This window comes from Cyphomyrmex costatus, unplaced genomic scaffold (assembly GCF_001594065.2).
Source record: "Cyphomyrmex costatus isolate MS0001 unplaced genomic scaffold, Ccosl1.0 scaffold18, whole genome shotgun sequence".
In the NCBI taxonomy this organism is placed as follows: domain Eukaryota; kingdom Metazoa; phylum Arthropoda; class Insecta; order Hymenoptera; family Formicidae; genus Cyphomyrmex; species Cyphomyrmex costatus.
The window spans coordinates 1,504,488-1,530,125 of record NW_017275824.1 but is presented as its reverse complement, the minus strand read 5'-3'; the positions used below and the strand labels follow the sequence as shown (position 1 = coordinate 1,530,125).

General features: G+C 35.1%; 3 protein-coding genes across 4 annotated transcripts; 2 read left to right on the top strand and 1 right to left on the bottom strand.

Moving 5' to 3' along the window:
* nan (transient receptor potential cation channel subfamily V member nanchung) lies at nt 1-14,186 on the top strand. Its single transcript, XM_018537706.1, has 16 exons — nt 1-91; nt 6,545-6,723; nt 6,801-6,888; nt 7,198-7,374; nt 7,959-8,160; nt 8,466-8,619; nt 8,829-9,083; nt 9,168-9,250; nt 9,423-9,935; nt 10,182-10,347; nt 10,968-11,229; nt 12,539-12,720; nt 12,942-13,058; nt 13,649-13,774; nt 13,840-13,975; nt 14,142-14,186. Exons 1-15 carry the CDS (start codon nt 1-3, stop codon nt 13,972-13,974), a joined length of 2,730 nt encoding a protein of 909 aa, XP_018393208.1. The 3' UTR covers nt 13,975; nt 14,142-14,186.
* Nucleotides 950-3,813, bottom strand: LOC108772215 (uncharacterized). Its single transcript, XM_018537707.1, has 4 exons — nt 3,572-3,813; nt 2,624-2,839; nt 1,658-1,690; nt 950-1,258 (listed from the first exon to the last, which is right to left on the bottom strand). Exons 1-4 carry the CDS (start codon nt 3,707-3,709, stop codon nt 1,001-1,003), a joined length of 645 nt encoding a protein of 214 aa, XP_018393209.1. The 5' UTR covers nt 3,710-3,813; the 3' UTR covers nt 950-1,000.
* On the top strand, nt 14,152-25,638 carry LOC108772213 (probable phospholipid-transporting ATPase IIB). Of its 2 annotated transcripts, XM_018537705.1 has the most exons (16): nt 14,152-14,399; nt 14,667-14,920; nt 14,987-15,146; nt 15,802-15,811; nt 16,474-16,696; nt 21,267-21,411; nt 21,501-21,773; nt 21,892-22,134; nt 22,204-22,392; nt 22,471-23,057; nt 23,123-23,539; nt 23,616-24,160; nt 24,241-24,481; nt 24,824-24,990; nt 25,082-25,285; nt 25,377-25,638. In XM_018537705.1, the coding sequence occupies exons 1-16, from the start codon at nt 14,247-14,249 to the stop codon at nt 25,508-25,510; spliced, it is 3,945 nt and encodes a 1,314-aa protein (XP_018393207.1). In that variant the 5' UTR covers nt 14,152-14,246; the 3' UTR covers nt 25,511-25,638. The 2 variants fall into 2 exon arrangements, with proteins under 2 accessions (XP_018393207.1, XP_018393206.1); XM_018537704.1 differs by lacking the exons at nt 14,152-14,399; nt 14,667-14,920; nt 14,987-15,146; nt 15,802-15,811; nt 16,474-16,696 and adding an exon at nt 20,074-20,227.

Below are 25,638 nucleotides of genomic sequence, written 5' to 3'. Positions count from 1 at the left end.
ATGGGTAATACTGAGAGCAATGTTGCAAGCAGCGTGAAGAAACAAACGGATACATCGTCCATCCTGCTCTATAAATTAGTCGACTTGAAGGGTGAGCGAAATAACAAAATGTACAATACAATAATCAATTTATTTCTTTCTTATTTAATTCTCACAAGTACAAGTGGGTTCATTTATCAGAATGAAATAAAATAATTACTATTTTATATAATTAACAATGAAATAAATATAATTCATGAAATGCATATGCACTGTATGTAAATAAGTGAGTGTTACATCTACTTTGCTTTACACTTGAAATATACTGAATAGGAACGGAAATATATTGAAATAAGAGAACGAAAAAATGAAAGCGCTGCATTTGCCGATTTTTGACGCGCATTTCGCGTTGTCAGCGTATATTGGCCGCCCTCGACGAAAGCTGGCTTTTGACGCGGCTTTCGCGGTTTGCTACGACGAAGAATATGACATGCCGGGCAAAACGAAGGCACATAAATAGAGTTACGTCTGGCGGAGTAGATTCAGCAACATGCCAAACGTTCTCGCGGTCTTTTGAAGATCCGTCGTTTTTAACCGATGGCTTTCGTCATTCACCATTATTTACAGCGAGTAACAAAAGAGATCACTATCATTATCAACGACTGCGCCGTAAAAATTCAATGACACGTAGATAACGTAAATACGAGACGTACACAGAAAGAACAGTTTTGTTGAATATAAAAGTATAACTAAATGCAAATTTTGAAAATAATTTTATCACAAAAATAATTACATAAGAAATTGATTATAAAAATATGTCAAAAATTGATTGCTAGAATATAATATTTGTATATAATTTTTATTGCATTGCTCGTCATGCTTGAGTTTTCTATGTACATATTTTTATTATTTGTATCTAATTAAATTTTTAGTTATTTCTACAAAATTGTTCTTTCCATATATAACTTGTTCGCGAAAATTCTGAGATATAACGATCGCACTCGCGGAGGAAAAGGTCCAATTAGATTGCATGGGGAATATTATTTATCATCACTTTCTCCTCGTTCGACGTCGAGGGCTCGTCCAAATGTTCCATAATCTGTGGATTGTCCGAAACGAAGGAGGACTGCATGTTATACTTTCCCATCTCGGCCTCAAACAGAATATTGTTTATCTGATGCTGTGCGACGAGTCTTGCACGCACGTCCACTATATTCTTCAGCCGAATGGCGACGTGCTCGGCAAAAACCGTAAATTCGTCACGGCTTGACGGAATCTCCTGAAATCGTGGAAAGAAAAAGTGATGTCGATAGGACCGAGGACTTTTACAAACAGGTCGTATAGATCGAAAGTTTTCAACATGGGACACGTATGTACGTTTGTCATATCGGGATTAGGAGATCTTGCGAATTCCTATACAATGTAAACTCCTATATACAACATAATAATGCGCTACATCACGACTTTTATAATTAATCCGATAAATATCAACTATCATGACATTATATCGATATTATAATTTCTTATTCAACAATACACGTATAATATAACGCACACATGTTATACGTATTAATTATTATAATACAATGTTGAATATATAGGAAAATATCATATTGATATAATCTTACTGTTAGTTGATATTTATTGGAAATTAATATATTAAAAAAAAATGAAATACCTGCTGCTTCCAATTAGAGATGGGCGCGGGATTCTAAAAGAAAGACATCGTGAATTAATTAAACGCTTATGATTTCATTTCGCGAGAGGTGAAATAACGCGATTCGCGACATTATTTTAAAAAATTAATTGCAAGGAAAGAATAGTTTTGCTGAAGTGTTTCGAAATTCAGTTAGATCTAAAAATAAATGTTATTGACAAATTGATATTATATTCAACAAAGTTCCAATGAATAACAATTCTACAATATAAATTTTTAATTAGAATAATCTTATTGTTGATATTATACAATCATTTTCTTGAAACAATTATAAAATAAAATTCTTTATAGTCTTTATAATATATATCCTTACTTATTAAAACATATAAATTATAAATTTTGTTGAACCATCAAAATAATTATGTAAGATGCTAAAACTAATTGCTAGAACGTTGAAACTGTTTGCAGAATGTTTATGCTTTTGAGATACAGAATTGACAAGTAGAATTGTTGCAATTATCATTTAACTAAAATCCTCCCTTTTCAATCATGTAAGCTTATATACTCTCTAAATTTTTTAAAATAAAATCTCACGAAAAGAACGATATTTTGCTGAAGTATAATATTATCTAAAAATTTAGCTAGATACAAATCTGAAAATAATTTTGTTGAACATTAGACAAATAATTACGTAGAACATTAAAACTAATTGTTAAAATGTTAAAACTATTTGCAGTATTACTCATCATACTTAAAGCTTCCACATCATTATTTCAAATCTGTATCCAACAAAATTTTTAGGTATTTCAACATCGTTTTTTTTCATATAAAAATGGTATAATTTTCAATTTTTATGAGTGAGAGTTTACTTTTTAAAAATTTATTCTAAAAGAGTAATATTAATTTAATTTTAATTATATTACTGCAAACCGTATGCTAATTGTACGCAAGGGAATCGCGGAAAATTCACAGGAGCTCGTGGCGCACCTGCTTTTCCATGTTCGGCGTCTCGCGATTGATTCGCAGCAGGCGCCCTTTATTCAGGAAAGTCAAGGCCTCGTAAGCAAACCACTTGGGCTTGATGACACTGCCAGGATTTGAATCAGCTTTGAGCCTGCGTTTCGCGTACGCTTTGTGGACCGACATGAAGTGAGTCTTCAGGCTCTTCAGTTTCCTCTCCACTGTCATCACGTCGTATCCGAGCTGACAAGTGCAAACCGCAATGAGATAAGAGCGCACCGTACATTCTTGTTTTTATTTTGTTTTTCTCTTTTTGACATTCACGTCATCGCCAGAACACGCCCCCGACGGTGGATTCGAAGGCACGTTACATAATCCGGTAATAAATAAGTGAAGCGTGGATGCTTTTTGCGCGAACCGTTACGCAAACGCGGTTTCTATGCAACGCGAGAAATTCGCTTTCTGTTTACAGCGGGCACAGCGGCGGCAAAGACTCTCCGTGCGCTCGCGATGCGCCAGCATTGCGCAACGACTTGCGCAAGTGTTGGACGCGCGTGTCTGGAATACACTCCCGAGATGTATTTTGCACCCGGCCTAGCGTGCTTCTGGCGCACGTGCGTGCATCACGAATTATATGTATGATACACACACAGAACGCGAAATATATATAGGAGTCAAAATAAAACGCTTTCTTTTCGTTAATTAAAAATTATCATTAGTTATAACGCAACTCTTTAAAAAAAAAAAAAAAAAGAACATTGCTCGTTTCTTTTTCTCTTTATTAATTTATAATATATCCAGATGTATTCTAAAACATCTAATTTTCTACGCATTGAAATAAAACGTTATTGAATGTCCGCGACATTGATATTTTTGCAGGGTCAAAAATTTAACGAATGTGTTGACACGTTTTAAAAAGGACGCTAAGTATAGTTTATAGGGTTAACTGTATATGTGAGGTCGGGACTGGCGCACCTCGTCGGCGATTTCCTTCCACGCGTAGATTCTCTTGCTACGATCAGTATAGTCCGGCGCATTGTGATCCCAGAGCAGCCGCCTCGCGCGATATGCACCGATCAACTTTAATATCGTGTCCTGTCTCCACTGCGCCATGATACGCCGTATTGGCCGCACCGTGCCACGTTTAATCACTGACAGTAGCCGCGATGGAGATCCCGGCCGCTCGCTCTTCCCACAGACTTGCGCCAGCAATTGCCGCGACGGTGCATGCAATACTTGCACCAGACTGTACAAGATGGCGTTGCATGTGCTTTGATGTGCCGACGACCTCTTCCGCCGTCCCACCATCAATTTCGCACATGACACAAAACTTGTTGGAGAGAGTCTTCGGGAAAGTAGGGGAAAAGAATGTATCGTATTTTGTGTAAGTCTACTTTCTGTAGCTGTAATTCGTGTATATTTTTAAAACTTAAAGTGAAATAGATATATACAATATTTGTCAAAAACGGAAAAATGTTCTAGTACAGGAATGAAAAATAGACTATTTATTATATTTCTTCGCCTTGAACATCTGAGAAATCGCATCGAAAGATAATCTTTTTTTAACGTAGAAAAAATCTTGTTTAAGAGAGAGAAAAGGATCTTCTGTTTAAAACCGGTTACTATAAATTATAAATCACAAATCAGTAAAATTAAGTTAAAATTGTATAAATTTATATAATAAATTTTAAATATAAAATATAATTTAAAAAATGTTTACAGAATTTATATATAGGATATTGACAGAAATAATTAAAGTTTTTTGGATATAGAAGGTATGTGCCTTTTCTATTATTTCAATTTCTTTAATTATATGCAGTCTGATAGCATTTACCAATTACGCCGAACGTTCTTAAAGTGTTCTTTCTCTTATTTCCGGATGCGTTCAACGCGCTGTTTACAATAATCTCGTTAAGATTGATGGTCTAGAGTAAGTGTCCCTATATTATCTGCATTGACGTGCCTTTTATTATATGTTTGTTTCATCTGTATAGTTGGTACTTATCCATTTATAGTCCGTTTATAGTTCGAGCGCATGTCTTGTCTGATTTCTTGTATACATAAAATAAGAGTGTAAACACATACATATGTGTATACATATATATATACATTATATATATATATATATGCGTATTACTCCCGAAGCGAAGAATGATTTTGCAAATATAATTTATGCGAGTTGTGTGATACAATCGCCACAGCCTTATTTGCTGCTTCTAAAGTCGTAGGACCTGCATGTTGCATGATTAAATTATGAATTCTTACAATGTTTTCATGGATCTGTTATATAAGAGAACTAGAACATCGTGATTTTATTCTTTTGATCTAAAGCACAACCATATGTTAAATCTGTTAGAATCAGTACAATGTGTGTCATTGGGTCATTGATTTGCATAAATCTTGAGCATTTAAGTTTTAGAGTAATAATAGGAAGCTGAGAATGATTTTAACAAATAGATCAAAATAATCAATTAAAAAAAATTAACAAATCGTTCAACCAGAAGTCATCATTTTGTCTTTCAGGACGCCATAAAAACTCTTTTCTTGACTTGAAGTCTTCTTTAGGTTTGAGTGTTTTGACATCACCAGTCGACAGATTGCATTGATTTACCACGCACAACGTAATTGCACGTGTCATTTTTAACCAGTGCCGGAAAACGCCGAGGGCTCCTTGACCGCGAAAATAGGAATGCCGTCACGGCATACACGCGTTCCTAACGATGCGCCGCGAGGAATTGACGCCAATCGAGATGGCTCGCGAGGGCCGCCGAGCTCCCTCCGCTCTTTGCTTCTCTTCCGCCTCTCCCGTATTTATCATCCGTGAGTCACCGCACCGATTCCGACGCTGATGGACGGAGTTCTAATGTATATGTGTCCGATATAATAGCTTTCGGGCACTCGACATGATCCAAATACCTACACTCGTGACGCAACGTGCGTCCACGTGCCGCTCGCCGAATTAATCCTGTACGGTCGCGCGACCGTAAATCATCGCGGACCTTCTACAGTCGTCTCTTCCGAAATTCGCGCCGACTTTCGACAGGGATTTCCCGCTAATGACTACTGCACTCAGAACGCACCTGCCGCGCAGCGGAAATTATCGTGAAAGCTAATCAGTTTATTCCTTTTCCATAAAAGCGAAAGCATATAATTGGCTATTGTGCTAATTTCTCCTCGGCGGCAAGTGTTACCGCGTCCTGTTTGCCAGAGCCATAATATTTCATACGATATCTTTCATTTCTGAGTCAAGGCACGTAAGATTATAAGTTAAACCTATGGCATATGATGAGATTTTTCCGGCTGAATTGTTTAAATTTTAGTAAATGATTAGAATAACAACACACTTGTTGGATGACTGTCGAACGATATTGGACGACGCGCTGGTATAAATTTACACCGAAATATTTAAGGACCAAACTCTGATTTAAAATATAAGTTTTCTCTTATTTAATTATATTTATTCTTATTGGTCTAAATTCTTATTACGATTAATTTATTAACAATTAATTTAGTTGAACTATATTTATATTGGATTCTCAAACATAATAAGCCATATATTGCAAAAAGTTTTGACATTCTAATAGCCATCTTGAGTGTTCTGCATTATTTTGGTGGTCTAACAAATTGTTTTCAGATTCGTATTTATTTAAATTTTTCAATGCTTTAGCAGAATTGTTATTTTCGTGTAAATATGTGATATTTTCAATGAATATGACTCAAAGAAAAGCCGAATTTGAAATTTTATGTATTATTTCTAAATAAGTCTTAAATCTCTTTTACACGTCACTAACTGTTTGACTCTGTTTGACAACTGTTTTGACTAACGCTATGTTCATTATTTTGACTTTTTTCATTTTAAGAAACAACTTTTATACTTTTATATTCTTCATTTTTTTTTTGTCGGCTGTTTCGCAAGTCCAATATTTAGCTATCTAACAAGGTTTGTAGGTGGCGGATTATTGGTGGACATGATGAAAAGAGCCTCGCAAACCAAGCAGTATGCGGAGTTGGATCACGCGATGAGAACGAAAGTCGAGCCGTTTCTATACAACAAAGGGAAAGGTAAATGGATACCAGTGGAAAAATTGGTCCTTCTACGAAATAAAGATCGTCCGCGTCATAAAATGGTAAGCGACTAATTTCGCTACTACGCTATCGATTACGATATCGGTGTTTCAAATGATTTTTCTTTCGCACTGTGCAGCTACCGCCTTTAAAAGCTATGGAAAATCCAGCTGATTACGATATTGATAAAGACATGGGCGATGAGGAAGTTGATGAAGCTAAGATAGGTAATATTGCGATGAGTTTAACTTCGTTCTCAGCAAACATCAAGTATAATAGTAACACAATTGTCATTAATTAATTATAATTTACCATTTATTAATATAACTATTCCATGTTATATAATTGTTATATTATATTATCACTGTATTATTAAGTGGAAAATTATAACAACTAACAATTATATTATTGTTAATTGGTATTTGCTAGTTACAATATACATCATTAAACTACGCAAGCATAATTCTACAGTTTAAATTACGTGCAGAATTGCGAGCTGTATAAAAATTTATCTAACAAATAAATATTCTTGATAGATAAAAGCAAATATAGATTGGTATGTTGGAATCTAAGCGACAGAGGTGCTGTCGGCGAAACCATTTTGCATTTGTGCATGTTGCATGCGACCGCCATCCATGCTGATTTGGCAAAACGACTGCTGCGTTTCTATCCGAATCTTATAAATGATATTTATCTAAGTGACGAATACTATGGTAAGTTTGAGTCTTCCTGTGATTGTTATGAAACACGTAACGATCATCGATTATGAAATGGATTAAATGCTGTGAATTAAAGCTGTTATTGAATCTTCTTCATATAAGGCAATCTATAGATTGTGCGCGTAGAATATCCGTTACCGATAAATTCCCCGATAAGTATTCCGATTAAATTATTTATTCATAGAATATCGCTTACATAATGGATGGTTAGCATTTCCAAGGTAAACCACTTATTCCCTCAAGGGGCTTCCACGGCTTTTATAGATTTTCTAATCAAGAAGTTCTTTTGAATTCAGATCACGTAAATCTTTCAACAAAACGTACTATTGCAAAAATATTATTGCAGATGTACAAGATTCCATTATTTCGATAACGAAGTATTTGCAATCTAATGTTCGTAGAAACAGTCTTTCTTTTTATCAAGGAACACACTCACGAAATTTTAAAATATATTTATGGTTCACCCTGTATACGAATATAATATTTTAATTCATACAAATGTAATCTAGTTGAAAAAAGATTTGTATCTCTCTTCGGTCTTACAGTTTTATATATGTACCGATTTATTTCGGATTTAGGAGAAAATGTCTTGCATATCGCTATCGTAAATGAGGATCCATCGATGGTTAAGTTCCTTCTCGACAGCGGAGCAGACGATCCGCGCATTATTCACGAAAGGTGCTTCGGCAACTTCATGAGCCCAGAAGATCAGAAGCCGTCAAGGTTTGACAATATGGACCACGAGTGGGTGTGTGTCTCACCAGAAACCAATTACAGCGGGTATATGCTTTTCTTTTCTTCAAAAGCGACATCAAATTATCGTTACCTCTCGCTTAACGATGAAACAAAAAGAATTTCATTATGGAGGATTCTCTCTTTAATTATAAATTATTAATTTTGAACAACAACATTTGTTTTGAGTTCTAAATGTGATCTAAATATCGCAATTAAATTCTTCGAAACACAGACTCGATCATCCGAGATTTTAACATATCTTGTCAAGACGCGTCATATCAAGAATGTAATGTAGTGTCACATGTCTATTCAATAAAGTTAGACGATCTATCTTATCATTATGTCCATAGATATGTGTATTGGGGAGAATATCCGTTAAGCTTCGCTGCATGTCTCGGTCAGGAAGAGTGTTACAGGCTTATATTAGCCAGAGGTGCGGACCCTGATAAGCAGGACACGAATGGCAATACTGTTATGCATATGCTGGTGATATACGAGAAATTGGCGAGTATCTCTTTCTTCGATACTTTTATTCATTCTCAAAAAATATTGTCTATAAATAATTGACTTAATAAAAATCTGAATGATTGATTTAATAATCCCGTCAGTAAAAAATATCGAAGCAGACTACCGTTTACTTAAAAAAGTACAAAAATTTATTACAAATAATTTAATGGCATTTGTTGTTTTTTTTATCTTCAATTGAATCTTAGGCCACGTTTGACATGGCTTACGAAGTAGGGGCTTCTCTCGGTATAAGAAACGTTCAACATCTAACTCCGTTGACCTTGGCTGCAAAGTTGGCCAGGATTGAGATGTTCTTTCATATTCTGAATATCGAAAGAGAGATATACTGGCAAATCGGTAGCATAACTTGCGCAGCCTACCCTTTGTCGCAAATAGATACTATCGACGTTAATACGGGGACAATCAACAATAATTCCGCCCTGAATCTAGTTGTCTTTGGTGTAAGCGAATAAATTATGCTAATTATGTTTTATCGTTAGAATATACGCACACAGAATGTTTTTACATTTTTACGATGATTGTAGGATAAAGATGAACATTTAGAGTTAATGGACGGCGTGCTAGTCGATCTTTTAAACGCTAAGTGGAATACCTTCGTCAAATCCCGGTACATATAATAATAGAAAATATAAACACTTATATTTTCTATATTTTCACTTCCACAAAAAATTGAATTAAATTAAAAATTCGCATTGTAAAGCCTATTTCTTGATTAAATATAAAAACTAACTACATATGAAACAATTATATGCTCAAATTGCGGGATTTTTAATTTTTAGATTCTACAATCAATTCTTCCTCTTCTGCTTCTACTTCGTACTGTCGCTGATTAGCCTCACCCTTCGCCCTGGTCCGTCTACCATAGAAACAGACGAAAACGCAAACGATACGTCGACTAGGACGAATTCCTCCAATATAACGGAGCCTATCATTCTCAAGACTTTCCAAAGCTCGGATTTGTCAGAATTGGTTACAAATAGCCTCGTGGCGGCTTTTACCTCGAATTTCAAATCACCTTTAAATATGACGCAGGAATCACTAGAGAAGATCCAGCTGCAAGTAACGTCAAACATCACGTCAGCCCTGAAAAACATTTTGCTTTTAACGCTGAACGAAAACGAGGGCATTCTGAGTCCTCCTGACGAGGCCGCCATTCATACGCAGTGGTATACCGATAGCTCTCCAAACGCATCGGACTATTTCATGGATACGTATAATAAAACCGATGCGAATTCAACTGCCAAGACCATCATTGACGGCGTCGCGCGATCAAAATTTAATCACGACTATTGGTACATCAAAATATAATTATATTATAAAGAAATTTACATTACACAAGAAATATTATAAAAAGCTATGGATGAATAGCGATATTAATTACATGCACACAGCATAAAATATTTCATTGCAATATGTGAAATATTTTAGAAAGTAATTTCTCTGCAAAATTTGTCGTTTTACAAAATCTGTTTAAGCAGACTTAGCTGTTTGCGTGTATATCGCATATTAATGTCGTAAAATAAATACTTATTTAATAGGTGGGGCGATTTCTCGGAGGAGTGCAGACTGATGCAGCTGTCAGAAATGAGTGCAAAGATTCGTCTAATTGCGGAAATTTTTATGTTCATCGCAGCAGTGCTCTACATCTTGGCTGCGTTACGGGAAGCGAGATTCTTAGGTCTTCACATGTTCATCGAAAATCTCGTAAGAGTCATTCAGGAAATTATTTTTGATATATTAGGGGGTTGCATTAAAAGCCGCTGTTTTTTACATGTTTTGAGTGGACAAAACAGCGGCTTTTAATGCAACCCCCTAATATATAAAGGCAACAAAAGAACCGTATTTTAATAATTCCTGAATTTTCAAATCGACTATAACTCTGTCATTGCAAATCAATATTCGCGGATGTTTTCCATTTAGTGATACAAATCGACACAAGCATCATTCTATCTTTCTTAATAATCCATAGTGATGAGTAATAAAGATAGAACGACATATTGATTTGTATCACCAAATGGAAAGTACCCATTGAGTATATTGAAAAAAATATTTGGTAGAAAATGGACAAATCAGAAAGAAATCACATCAGCCAGAATTCCAATTATCACAACTAGAATTCTAGTAAATTTAACCAGAAAATTCTGATTTATCCATCTTCAATTAAAATTCTAATTAATCCAACAGACAATTAATTAACCAGACATTTTTTTTCTTTTATTATGAATGAGTCGATTTATGTAAATTTATTATGAATGAATCGATTTACAGCAAATTACGAAATACCGTAAGAACGCCACCCGTGTTAACACGAGCGCAATTTTTAGATGACAGTGCCGTCACGTGTGATGTTCCTGATCTCATGCTGCATCCTGATGTGGTTCCCGGTTCTGCGATTTACCTGCTCCGACGAGGTCGAAGATATACTAGCGGTCGTGGTGATGCTGACGACGGCGCCGTACTTTCTGTTCTTCTGCCGGGGTTTCAAGACGGTCGGACCATTCGTCGTGATGATTTACAGGATGATCATGGGCGACCTCATCAGATTTGTTTCCATCTACCTCGTCTTCGTCATGGGATTCTCTCAAGGTAACGTGTGGCGTTTCGAAAAAATACGAGTCCTATATTTTCTCTTTTGATTTCACGCAACACCTGTTCCATTTATCTCTCTGAATGAGGCATGTCCCGAACACAATAAACGGATAACCTTGTCGCCGATTATCGTAATTGATAATCGTAGCTGTAAGAGACATAATGGCACGTGCAAGAGACGAGAAACATCATCAATTCCACTGGTGACACACCGACGACGACTGGCCGGTGCCTTATTCTATTAATTCTCAACAATTGTTAATTAGCCGCTGGTATAACGGCATCTGCATCGGACACGCGTAATGTCGTGTGACCTAATCGACAATTTTACTGGATGCTGCAAGGCGACATTGACACACATCACTCGACCCGTAGAAGGTCTCCTGTATTAACGACGGGGAAGAAACCACAGAAGGAGGCGCTACGCCGAGGTCTTAAGATGCGTTAAATGATGCGACGTACGCCGTTATGCAATCAGCAGCATGACCGCAACGCTATGTGCCATTGTGTCTTACTTTTCGCAAACAAACGACCGCGACGTAGCGCCGGCACACTGCTTGAATGGACCGTCTGTTTGTTCGCGAAGAGAGAGATATGATTTTTAAAATACTTCCTTAAGACTTTCTCAATAAAAGAATCTTCTAAACTCGCTTATAGATTAATATACGATCCATGGCGATCGATTAATTTAACGCCGGAAGACATCATCTTAACCCTCCGGAGCTGATAGTGGATCTATTGGACCAATACTGAGAAAAAAGTGACTATAATTGTAAGGTAAAATAATTATGATTAGGAGCTCTATTTTTATAGTAATTATAATCATATACCTATGATAGTTTTCTCAAATATGAAAAAATTGTACTAAATTATAATAGTTTTAAATATTAATATAGTAAAAAATATCAAGATGTATATGTAAATGGTAAATAAAATAAATATTTCTATTCAGTTAATACAATTATAATGACTATTATAAATAATAAATGAATTAAAAAAAATAGTTAAAATCAGTTAAACAAATATATTCATTATAATCACGCAAATTTGAATCATTATTAAAATAAACTTAGTATTCATTTTTTCGTACTTACGAGTTATATTATTCTGATTTCTTGAATTAATGCCTTTTAATGTAAATTAAATGATCTCACTGACTCGACATCTGTAACCGCGTTACGGATTTTGACGTCAGCTTCGGAGAGTTAAATTTCCGCGATGACGATTTCTTGCGTATCTTCAAATATAGGCATCACACGCAATGTAAACACGCTGTTAGAATTATAGATACCTAGTTTCTTCACAGCATATTACATCATATTCCTGTCGTTCGACAATCCGAACACTCCAGAGGGTATCGACGACTCTATCTCGAATCCGATGCCATCACCGATGGAAAGTGTTATGGCGATGTTCCTGATGAGCATGACGAATTTTGGTGATTACTTTGGCGCATTCGACAGAACCGAGCATGAATTCGAGGCCAAGGTATACTTTACTTGCCGTCGCTCAACGATGTGCTCAATATTCATAGATGGAAGTAAACAATACCATCTTTCATGCCTTTTAATTAACATTCACATGATGTGTTTTAACGACAATTAGATAAGTCGCACAAATTTTTCACGTAACGAATGACTCACTCGCGCTATGCAAAAGAGCGCCAAATGCAGCACTAGCGTTACAACGATAATTGCTATTAATTGCAGCTGCTGTTTGTATTGTACATGGCGATCGTGGCAATCTTGCTTGTAAACATGTTGATCGCTATGATGGGCAACACTTACCAGAAGATCGCAGAAACCAGGAACGAATGGCAACGGCAAGTACGTCGTCAACGTTTCGTACCGCGTACTATACCATTTGACCTAACGAGTACACAATATTCCTGGAATGTTATATGAATATTATTTGCCATTTTTAATATTCATGTTGTAACATAATATTCATATAATAATTCTAGAAATATTGTGTCTTATGTAGGATAAATTTTCCATTTGAGCTGTTTGATATTTTGAATATAAACAGATATATCGCCATAAAAATTATACCTTTATTTATTACACGCATTATTAACTACGATCAATTTATTAGTTCTCAATTGTCCGTCAAGATATTTAATTTAATATTTTTAAATATGAAATTTCATAAAAAATAAAAGGATTTTATATTTTTTTAATATTCTTTATTTAGTAATATCTGTTTGGTTTCTCAAATCTATATTTATAATATTCTCAAATACTAATAAATTGGAAAACAATCAATAATGTATAATATGTCATAAAAGTTAATGAATTTTGATTGGAGTATAAAAATATCTTAGATGATTGTTTATATAAAAAACAAAATAAAATAACTACTCGCGCAAGTTAAGCTCTACAAAAGCTGATTTCATTGATTGCTTTGTGTATGCCAGTGGGCGCGTATAGTTCTGGTTGTGGAGAGAGGCGTGAGTCCTGCTGAAAGACTGAGAAAGTTGACAGACTATTCTCAGCCCATGTCCGACGGTCGTAAGGCATTGGTTCTTCGATTAAATCAAACTGTGAGTATTCATAAATCTACGGGTGAGAACAAACAGTTTTTCTATGTCGATGGTATCGATTTTAGGAGGAGGACAAGGAAGAGATGAAGGAGATACTCGAGATGAAGAGAACTCACGATAGATTGCTGAAGAAAAGACAAGACAGAGTGTCAAAGGAAAAGATTATATCTGAAACGGAAGCCATTATTACCAAGAATTGAAGTAATAAGCATTTTTGCTTATTTCTGCACTTTATATAATTATATATATTTTTTAATCGTAATTTATTTATTTATAATTTTTAATTACAAAACCACATAATTTTTTGTACGGATTATGAAAAAATAAAATAATTATGGAGTGGAGCAAGTAATATTTTAATCAATAGATCAAGCTGATACTAGAGTTGCCATGACGACAAACCGTCGTGTTATCATGTCAGACTGTCTTAGAATTCGAGCAGAAAACGTGCTGAAAGGAAAAAGGACGCACTATGAGTGCATTAAAAGCGTCGATAGACTATAAGAGCTTAGAAAAGGAACTTCACGCAGCTCTCGCAGCTGATGAGTTATATAAATTACAAAACGACGCTAAAATTCGCGCGATTGAACAAGCAGTGCCGACATATGAGCACTTCAGACAGATGGTGACTGTAATTTTGGTTATTTGTCATTACATAAGAAATTTTGAATGTACAAGGTCGTACTTTAATTTATGTTCAAAATTTAATTCGAGAATTTTTCAACATTGTAATTAAATTTATACATATATAATTAATTAATTATTATTTGAAATAAGTTAAATAAATATTTAAATGAAAATTAAATTAAATTAATAAAATTATTATTATTTAAATTAATAAATTATAATTTTTTAAATTTTTTAGTAAATTTTAAATTAATTATAACGGCAGGTACATGGTGCTCATTTAAAACCTTTGGATCGCAACGACATGAAACCTAAAATTGGTGTACAGTGGAATCCATTAATTAATTCTGCCAAATCTCATGACTCAACTGTGTTAGAAGCCTTAAAAAAATCGACACGAAATAAAGATAGCAACGAAAGTATCTTGAAAAAATCTCGGAAAACGTGCAAGGACTTTCTACAATCGTGGAAAACAATTACCGACCATTCCGAAAAGTTTACCTATGTTTGGAATCTAAGGTGAGAATCGTAAGACACGTAATAAAAGAGTGTCATCATATATTAGTGGCGTTATTCTTGTTACAGAAACGATCTGCAACATCACGTCTTTTGGGTGGAAATTCCGACATCTTTTCTCGGTGACTTTGCAAACGCATGTCTGCAGCATTTGTCAAAAGTGGATGATATAACGCCAGTTATAGAAGTTCTCGGTAAACTGAGCACGTGTAATCGGTTCGATTTGACGGTATGCTTCATGACGAGAGATGAGAAATCTATGTGCGAACGGCTTTTCCGACAATTGCAACTGAAAGGAAAGTCAGATGAATCTTTCAAAAGTACGATCAAATCGTTAGCCGCAAAATATCAGGTTAATCTTGATTAACAAAGTGCAGTGTTACTCATCTGACAAATAACATTATAAATAGACGGGAGTGATAAAACAAAATATATTATTATTATTATTATTGTTACTATTACAATAATCTATTTAAAATTAATCAAATGTCAATCAAGGAATACGTGATTAAAATAATGAATTGTACGTTTCACAAAATAATATTTACATAGATAAACAGGACATATGAGAAACAAAATAAATAATTAAAAACTATTACTAAATTATTATTATTATTATTATTACAAATATAATTTATCTAAAATTAATGATTAAAAGACTAATCGAAGGATAATAAAAAAAAGCTGTATATTCATTTTATAATATATATCATCCACGGGAGAGATGAAACAGATTAAATAATTAAGGACTATTGTTAAATAATTATTATTACAATTGGAATCAATTAGTCGATAAATATGTTGCTAAAAGAACAATAAAAATTAAAACGTTCTATAATCATGCAATTTGATAAGTCGCGCAATTTGTTCAAATCAGAGCAGAGAAAGGTCGAAGTTAATTCGGGGACGTTCGGAGGAAACCGAGCGTTGCGAGCAGACGACGCGAGCACGTGACTAGACGAGCAAGATGGCGGCGGGTGGTGCCGCATACTTGAAGGACAACACAGCCGTCGCGTAGACGCGATAATGATAGAGCACACCCTGGTCTATTCTTATCGGTTACGTACGCAAGACCACGTCGACCGTTTCAAGCAAGACTGGCGCCCACGAATTTGCCGCATGACCCATCTATACATTTCGCGAGACCCGACCGCCATGATGCACACGCAGCCCGTGCGTGCGCGCGTGTGTGTACGTAAACAAGACGTCCCGTCGCGCCATCGTCGTCGTCGTCGTTGTCGTCGCTGCCGCCGCCGCTGCGGACCGTGGATTCGTCGTGTCAGTCCGGAGCACTCAGACGCTGGACGACTCTCCCGAGATTGCGAGATCAGCTGATCGGATCGTCCGCGATAAGATATGCACCGCGGACGTCGTGCCGCAGCGATCGGTCGCACGAGACGACGGCGATTAACCCGCTGCGCGTCATCAGTCAATCACGTCACGCGTCTCCCGCCGTCGTCGCCGCGAGGGTGAGAGAGAGAGAGAGAGAGAGTTGACGGGAGAGCCGGACGGTCGCGTGACGCGCGAAAAATAGAAAGAAGTATAAAGGATAAAAGAAAGTACAAACACGGGGAACGAAAGAGCGCGTCGTCTCGACGCCTCCGCCATGAGGCTGGAGGAGATGCCGTTGCGGCTGAGCTCCGACGAGCGGGACTTTGAAATGGACGACGATGAGACTGACTATTTGCTGCAACCGTCCGAGGACAGCATCAGGCAGCTGACGTCGAGGCGACGGCGCATCGCCAATTGCTCCAAGTACCTGAAGAGCTGCCTTTGCGGGTGAGTCTACAGGGTGTTTCGGAAAACGACTCGCCGCATGAGTTACGATCTTGCCGATCCTCACTGTCGAACTCGCGATTGTGATATACATACTCATACATATAGATTCTCGTTGTTTTTATCTTATCGTTTTTCTTTTCAAATTGCCAAGTTTGCGAGAACGATCTTGAAAATTGACTATAAATTTGCATCCTTCGACTCACAGCTTCAGATTGCTTTTTATGAAATTTTGTTTTCTTTTTTACACTACTATTTACATTGAATATCGCTCAATCAAGTGCATTTTTTATTTATCTTTAATATTATATTATTATTTATAAATTCTTATATATATTATATATTATAATTTATATTACAATTGATTTTATATTGTATTGTGATTTATTTTAAAAATTAATATTAATAATAATCTCTTCGTTATAATTCTTGAAGAAAAATTTTTTGTGCATTGAACTTTATCAATGCGAATGGATTATGAAATACTACTTTCAGAAGTAATTTTAATCCATGCATATATTCAATATACTATTAATGCAACATACGAATGCCGATCGTGTTTATTTGTCTAGCGTTCGAAGGTTTTTGATGTGAAATTAATGTAATCATCAAATTGCGATTTATTGATAATATAACATTAAGTCTCAATTACATTAGTAATTAACAATTACTTTTTAACTAATTAGAGCAAAGAAATTGATGACTGAAAAGTAATCACTAATCGCCAATCACAAGCACGCAATCACTCGTATAATTAAGTATGACTGTAACGTAATTATGTATGACTAAAATGTAATTAAATATGACTTTTACGTACGATACTTAATCATTACGGAACTAGTATCAAAATTCATAAGAAATGCATATTTTTTGTTTTATAGCTAGATTTGTATTCAAGAATAACTGTTTTCCCAATGGAACGAATATCAAAATTTATTTACAAACAATTGCAGGAACAAATATTAAAATCCATTCGTAAGAACTGCATCTTTTTTCATTCGACACTGTATTGTTTGCTTCCACAGAAAAATAACTAACAAGTTTTCATAGATTATTGGCAGTACGTTAAAATGACGCCATATAAATAAAACTGTGTGTATATATAGCATAGCATTATGCAGGAGAAGTGTTTTGAAATAACATTTACTAGGAAGAAATGATCTACTTCTTCTCATCGTGTACATTTTTGATACGATACATAGAGCGAAAGTCAAATATGCCATAGACGACGACAGCAGAAAAACCGTAAAAATATACAGGATTAAGTATGACAACAATAAATAAGGCTTTACTTGCGATATATCGAGATCCTACAGAAAGTCAACAAAACAACAAGATATATTTATATTTCGAGCAATAGTAACGTAGCAAATCAATATTCCGCAGAATGCCACAGTAAAATATCGTTGCAACGATTGATCTTATATACTAATCAGCACTGTTCAGTTTAAGAAGAACGTGAGCGCAGTTCGTTGGACCTGTACTTTTATCTTCACGATAAATATATCTTTTTTTACTGCTTTTTTGTTGAGTCCGAATAAATAGACAGCGCGTAAAAATAAAGAAAGAAAAGAATCAAAGCAAGAAAAATAAACGTACATGGAAAGAATATAATTTTGCTGATGTATTTAAAAATTTAACTAGATAAATTTAGAGATCTCTGAAAATAATTTTATTGAATCATAAAAATAATTATGTGGAATTGATAATGTTGCAAGAAGTTCTAACATTTTAATAATCAGCTTGTATTATACATATAATTATTTAATAACATTGAGAATGATCCGATCGGAGTCGAAACGTATGTATTATTTATTATTACAATCGCATAACGAGATTAATAAAATACGATATAATTATAATATAATTACAATATTAATTGTATAACTAAAATAATTTAAAATAATTTGAAACGCAGAAAGAAATGAATGTAAAGAAATAAAAAACGAACGTAAAGCGATATCTACAATAAAGTTTTTAAGCTAGGAAATTGACCAATCACTGCATTTGATTGTGAGAAGAATAATCAACTGTTTTTTCAACTTATTACTTAAGACATACTACTGTATTGTAGACACCATATAAGGGTTCCATTTGTGATATATGTATAATAAAGAATGCGAGATCACTTCACGAAGCATTCTTTGATTGATCATTTATAAGATTCTTTTTTCTGATTGATCAACGAAGAATTTGCAGCATTAAGTGAATTATACTCACAATGGCTGCGTTCAATAGAGAAATCAGCTTTATTGCAACTGTTGTAAAACTCTTTAATATGATTGGTTTTGCTCTTAGTTCCTCGATGGATCTAAGTAAGCGTATATAAACACTATAAACCAATACAATGATGTATAATGCAACACGTAAACTATACGCGAGATACACAATAAGCGGTACGCTTCTCTTAGATATTTGTTTTTTTCATCGTTTATCGATTACAAACCTCATCATTTATTTCTAACATTCTCCGACACAATATTGCGTCTCTGTTGCTCGACTGACAAAAGGGGAAAAGGATACGAAGAAATTAATCGTCTCTCGAATCGTCTTTAACTAACAGCTGCATGATTCGAGAATATAGATATAAATAGAGATCGTCGTAAGATGATATACGTAGGATCTTCGTATTATTATTATTTTTTAAATCTCGTTTTAGATCTAAATATTTTCTATCTCGCGCGAGAAATGTTAATGCGATCGATCGAAAGCTATGCGTTATACGCGCTCGAAATAATGTTCGACCCTGTTCGAAGTACACTTAACGTTGCATTATTCAAGCGAGATACTCTGCAAACATAGGACAGTATTCATGTTCGATTCACGATGAAATAACAATGGTCTAACCGTCGTACTTAATAAGTCTGTAATGTTTATTATTTATAAATTTACTTGTTTAGTATTTCTTCGATTATCTGTCGTTTCCAAATAAAGTGAAAATATTTGAGAAAGAAATTTAGAGATCTATGCATACAGCATTTTTACTTTTTCTCTTTTCAACGAGTATTATATGTTATATTGATCTCATTAAGTGCAAAAAAATTTTTAGGAATTTCAAGTGAAAACAAATCAATTGATTCTCGGCACTGTAATTTCAAACTGTTTTGATCACGTGCTGAGGGTATGACGTGTGTGACGTTTTGAGAGGCTTTTAGACAAATTATTGGCTTGGGACTGTTGTATCGACCGAACGCGACCAATCGGGAAATGGACTCGCTTAAAATCCGTGCTAATCGAACTCCAGTTTCCCACAACAAGCGTATCTTGCAAGAATCATTTCATGGCCGCGACGTGATGTCATAATAGTCACAATAATACCAATAGATCCACTGATGATTGATGATACATTTGTCAGATAGTGTGTTCCTGAAAAAGAATTAGGCGTACGAGATACTCGAGTGGGACAGTTTTCGCGAGTGAGTGCTAAATGTGGAGGAAGTAGCTTGAAATGGAGACGCAGAGCAACGTTACAAGGATGTCCAAAGAGGATATCCCACTGATATCCAAATCACGGAATGATAGTACCTGGTCGAGGTGACGTATATTTCTCGTCGCGTCCAACTTAAACTTCGATCTCTAGACGTGCTTTGACAATGCGAAAATTCCTCCCCCGCGAGAATTCCTCATTCGCGTCAGCGAGTCTTCGATCAGCTGTCTGACCGCTGACGTTTGACTGCGATCATTTTGGCAGTCTATGCAGGAATGTAGGTCGACTCGAAAACTTTGGACGACATGACTGCGTATTTGTGTATATCTTAACTTGTCAACGATTGAAATTAATTGAGTGTACGACCATTAATAACATAGTCTTGCGAATGTCGAAATTAATGATGAAATAGACCACTTGAACTATACTAGATATACATTAGAGACTAACAGAGTCTGGCCACGAGCAATTTTGTCAAAACAAGAGTGAAAAAGAAATATATAGTCTCTTCTTTTATAAGCTATCTCATTCTAATTTGTACTATCTTATTCATTTTAACTTGAAGTTGACAAAAACCACATGCTAATCGAAAGTTTGTCATCTCATGGTTAAATTTTGTTGTAAGATCTCTAATATACATTAAAAACTGCTTTATATAAAGTATATAAATGCAATAGCATAATATAATCAACTTTGGCAATGAAATGATACATGTATATTTTATCAAATAATATGACACACAATATTATTATTGAATATTTAATTGTTTAAAATATTTAGATGCTTTTACATTTATATTTAATTTCTTTTGCATTTAACTTAATCAACTTTTACATTTAATTTTGCTAATCTTATGTATAGCAGCTTTTTTAGTATGCACTGATTTAGTATAACGCAAATGATCGAATTTGATGTAAGATTTAATGCTGTATATTTTTGAAGTGATAATTTGGCAAACATTGCGATAAGAATGCCATTTTATCAATATAAGTCTGTTCTTTATAGCTGAACACTGTGTTTAAAATGAAATATATATTTGAAATTTAACGAGCGAAAGCGAGAAAAAAATTTTAATATTATGCAAAAACAAAGAACAGGCCTAGTTTTGTACGTACTATTGTTAAATAAGAACTGTTGCAATTACAGATGCTGTACTTGGATGTGGAGGAGATGCTGCAGAGAACGGGAATTAAGAGCCAGAGTTATTCATATTGGACAGCCTATGCACGAGAAGTTTCCCACTAATGTTATAAGAAATCAAAAATACAATGTTGTTACTTTCCTGCCTTTGGTACATTCTCTTTACAATCAAATTAATCTTAGTACTTTTTCGAATCGCTTGAAATTGTGCGATTGATAACATCTGTCTTTGTTTCACAGGTCCTCTTTCAACAATTCAAATTCTTCTTGAATTTATACTTTCTGCTTATGGCTATATCTCAATTTATACCAGACATAAGAATAGGATACTTATACACGTATTGGGGGCCATTGTGTTTTGTTTTAACTGTGACAATTTTCCGCGAAGCCGTTGATGATTTTAGGAGATACAAGAGGGACAAGGAGGTCAATGCACAAAAATATTATAGACTAGTGAAAGGTTTTGATACACCAGAATTAGTACCAAGTTCCAAATTACGTGTGGGTGACTTGGTAAGTTATATTGCAGTATCTTGGTAGTAATTATTTTTTATAACTTTCTATTTTCTTATATAACAAAATTTTGATATTTAAATTAAATTCTTGCTCTTTTCTCTGACAATTATTATAGGTTATAGTAGAAAAAGGTCAAAGAGTACCAGCCGACTTAGTATTATTACGCACAACTGAGAAATCCGGCGCGTGTTTTGTGCGAACTGATCAATTGGATGGAGAAACTGATTGGAAATTACGATTAGCAGTGCCTGCAACGCAAAAATTGGAAAGCAATTCTCAGTTGTTTGATATTAAAGCCAGTTTGTATGTCGAGAAACCTCAGAAGGATATACATAGCTTTATTGGCACATTTTCAAGGGTAAAGTTCAGTTTTTCTATTTTTGCTTTAAGGTCTTAATTTTTTTATATAATTATATTTTCTTTCCAGTATGATGGTTACAGCAGTGAAGAAAGCTTGGGTGTGGACAATACATTATGGGCCAACACAGCAGTGGCATCTGGTTCCGCCCTTGGTATTGTCGTTTATACCGGTCAGGAAACGCGATCTCTAATGAATCATTCAGAAATTCGATCGAAAGTTGGTTTGCTCGATCAAGAAATCAATCAATTAACGAAGGTATTATTATGTAGAAATTAAACATCAAAATTGACATGTGTGTATATAGATATTTTATATTTTACTGTATTTTGGCAGGTACTATTTTGTGCGGTAATAGGACTCGCACTTGTAATGATGTGTTTGAAAGGATTTAGTGGACCGTGGTATCGTTACATGTTCCGTTTTGTCCTGCTGTTTTCCTACATCATACCGATTAGCTTAAGAGTAAATTTGGACATGGGCAAAGCATTTTACGCATGGTGCATACAAAGGGATAAAGATATTGCTGGTACGGTTGTACGGACAACTACTATTCCGGAAGAACTCGGACGTATATCGTATTTGCTGAGCGACAAAACCGGCACGTTGACACAGAATAAAATGGTGTTCAAGAAGTTACATCTAGGCACCATATCATATGGCCAGGAAACGTTCGATGAAGTAACATCAGTATTAAAGACTTATTACCCTACCGACATAGAGCACTCACCGATAAAGCAGGCGACATCTGCGCACAGTGGGAAAGTCCGAAGATCCGAGAATACCCGGATCTACGATGCCGTGCATGCTTTAGCTCTTTGTCACAATGTAACTCCAGTATACGATGAGATAAACAAATCCTCGAATCTGGATTCGGTAAGCGTGCAGACCGTGGAAACTGGAGATACTGGTTCCATCCAAAGGTAATTTCTTATTAATCGAAAAGCTGGGAAGTCCTTAATATTATATTGAAATTTTAATATTTTAGTCAAACTGAGGCGGATCAACATTACTATCTAACAGAACAGAAGCGTAATTACCAAGCCTCAAGCCCAGATGAAGTGGCTCTGGTGAAATGGACGGAGGAAATGGGACTGGCTTTAGTTAAGCGAGACCTAAATTCGATGCAGTTGAAGACTTTGAACGGTCAAATATTGAATTATACCATACTGCAAATATTCCCTTTTACTTCGGAAACCAAGCGAATGGGGATAATCGTGAGGGAGGAGTCCAACTCTGAGATCATATTCTATTTGAAAGGTGCTGATGTTGTAATGTCTGGCATTGTGCAATATAATGATTGGCTGGATGAGGTATGCGAAAACATGGCACGTGAAGGTCTCAGAACATTGGTTGTGGCAAAGAAAAATTTGACAGAAGACCAGTATCTCGATTTTGAAGCAAGGTAATGTATCATTGAAAGTATTACTCTTTTAGTTGATATAAAATATATGACTGAATTATATTTTATGTTTTTATAGATACAATGCGGCGAGAATGAGCGTCAGCGACCGTGTATCGAGAGTTACTGCGGTGGTGGAAAGTCTCGAGAGAGAAATGGAACTGTTATGCGTCACCGGTGTTGAAGATAGGTTACAAGACAGGGTGAGGCCTACACTGGAACTCTTGAGGAATGCCGGAATCAAGATATGGATGTTGACCGGTGACAAATTAGAGACCGCCACTTGTATAGCGAAATCCTCGCGTCTTGTGTCACGCACTCAAGGCCTGCACGTCTTTAAGTCTGTCGTGACGCGCACTGACGCTCACTTGGAACTGAATACGTTTCGCAAGAAGCAAGATTGTGCCTTAGTTATCAGCGGCGATTCCCTAGAGGTATGCTTACAGTATTACGAGCAAGAATTTCTGGAACTTGCTTGCGGCTCACCTGCCGTCGTTTGCTGCCGATGCTCACCCACACAAAAAGCCGAAGTTGTTAGTCTTATACAAAGACATACAGGCAAGAGAACAGCGGCCGTTGGCGATGGTGGTAACGACGTTTCCATGATACAAGCTGCAGATGCTGGTATTTAATTTTTTAGATTATTTAATTATATCTATCCAAATATTCTTTCTTTTTTTATTATGGTTTGTATTTTTTTATAGGAATTGGTCTCGAGGGTCTTGAGGGAAGACAAGCATCGCTAGCTGCTGATTTTTCAATTTCTCAGTTTAGCCATCTCGCTAATTTACTATTGGTTCATGGCAGAAGAAGTTACAAACGATCGGCTGCATTAAGTCAATTTGTTATACACCGTGGTTTGATAATCTCAACTATGCAGGCTGTGTTCTCTGCAGTCTTTTATTTGTCTTCGGTTGCCTTATATCAAGGTTTTCTTATGGTAGGGTAAGTATCATAAATATACTCGTTAAAACTTGTTATAAATCTAAGCTACTTCGATCAACTTTAACTTTAATCGATGATTAATCATCGATCTCTTTTAAGATCATATTTGTCAAATAATAATAAGTATGCCATATGGTGTCGTAACGTAGAGATAGTTAAGAACTATACACAGTTAAATTTTGTTGTTGACAGCACTTTTGATCGAGTTAATCGTCGATTAAGTTAATCAAAGTTAATCGAAGTCGGTTAAAATATTTTAATTTAAGTGGTTCTTATAACAAAACTTACATCTTAATATATTAAACTTTATCATAAAAATTATTAGTATATAAAAATTTTTAGATATGCTACAATATACACAATGTTTCCCGTCTTTTCATTGGTATTAGACAAAGATGTATCAGGAAAAATAGCGCTTACTTATCCGGAACTTTATAAAGAACTTAGTAAAGGTCGTTCATTATCATATAAAACTTTTTTCATGTGGGTTTTGATAAGTATATACCAAGGTACGTATAGTTTTTATTAAATTTAGATAATATATATGCAATATACACAAAAAAAGAAAGAAAATATATCTTTTACGTTATAATATTCCAGGAGGGGTAATCATGTATGGCGCACTTATAATGTTCGAGGATGAATTTATTCATATAGTAGCCATAAGTTTTTCAGCGCTAGTTTTAACTGAATTAATAATGGTTGCTTTAACAATTAGAACTTGGCATCATATAATGATGCTTGCAGAAATCTTCTCTCTAGCGCTCTATTTATTATCATTGGTCGTTCTGAAGGATTACTTCGGTAAGTTTGTAACATCTAACAACAAAATAATTAAGCAAAAATGCATGTTGTTAATATTTTATACATTAATTCTCTTATTATTTTAATATAGATGCGGAATTTATTAAAACAACGGACTTCTTATGGAAGGTATTAGTGATAACACTGGTCTCATGTATGCCGCTGTACATCTTGAAATTTTTGAGGAAGAAGTTTTCACCTCCCAGTTACACTAAATTATCCTAAAATCTTATGCGGAAATTAATTTGTCTGCATATAGATGACAAAGGAGGATAAAACATCAAACATCGTAATTCATTAATATAAGGAAGAACTATATAAAAATTTTCTTTCATTTTACAATATATCCCTAA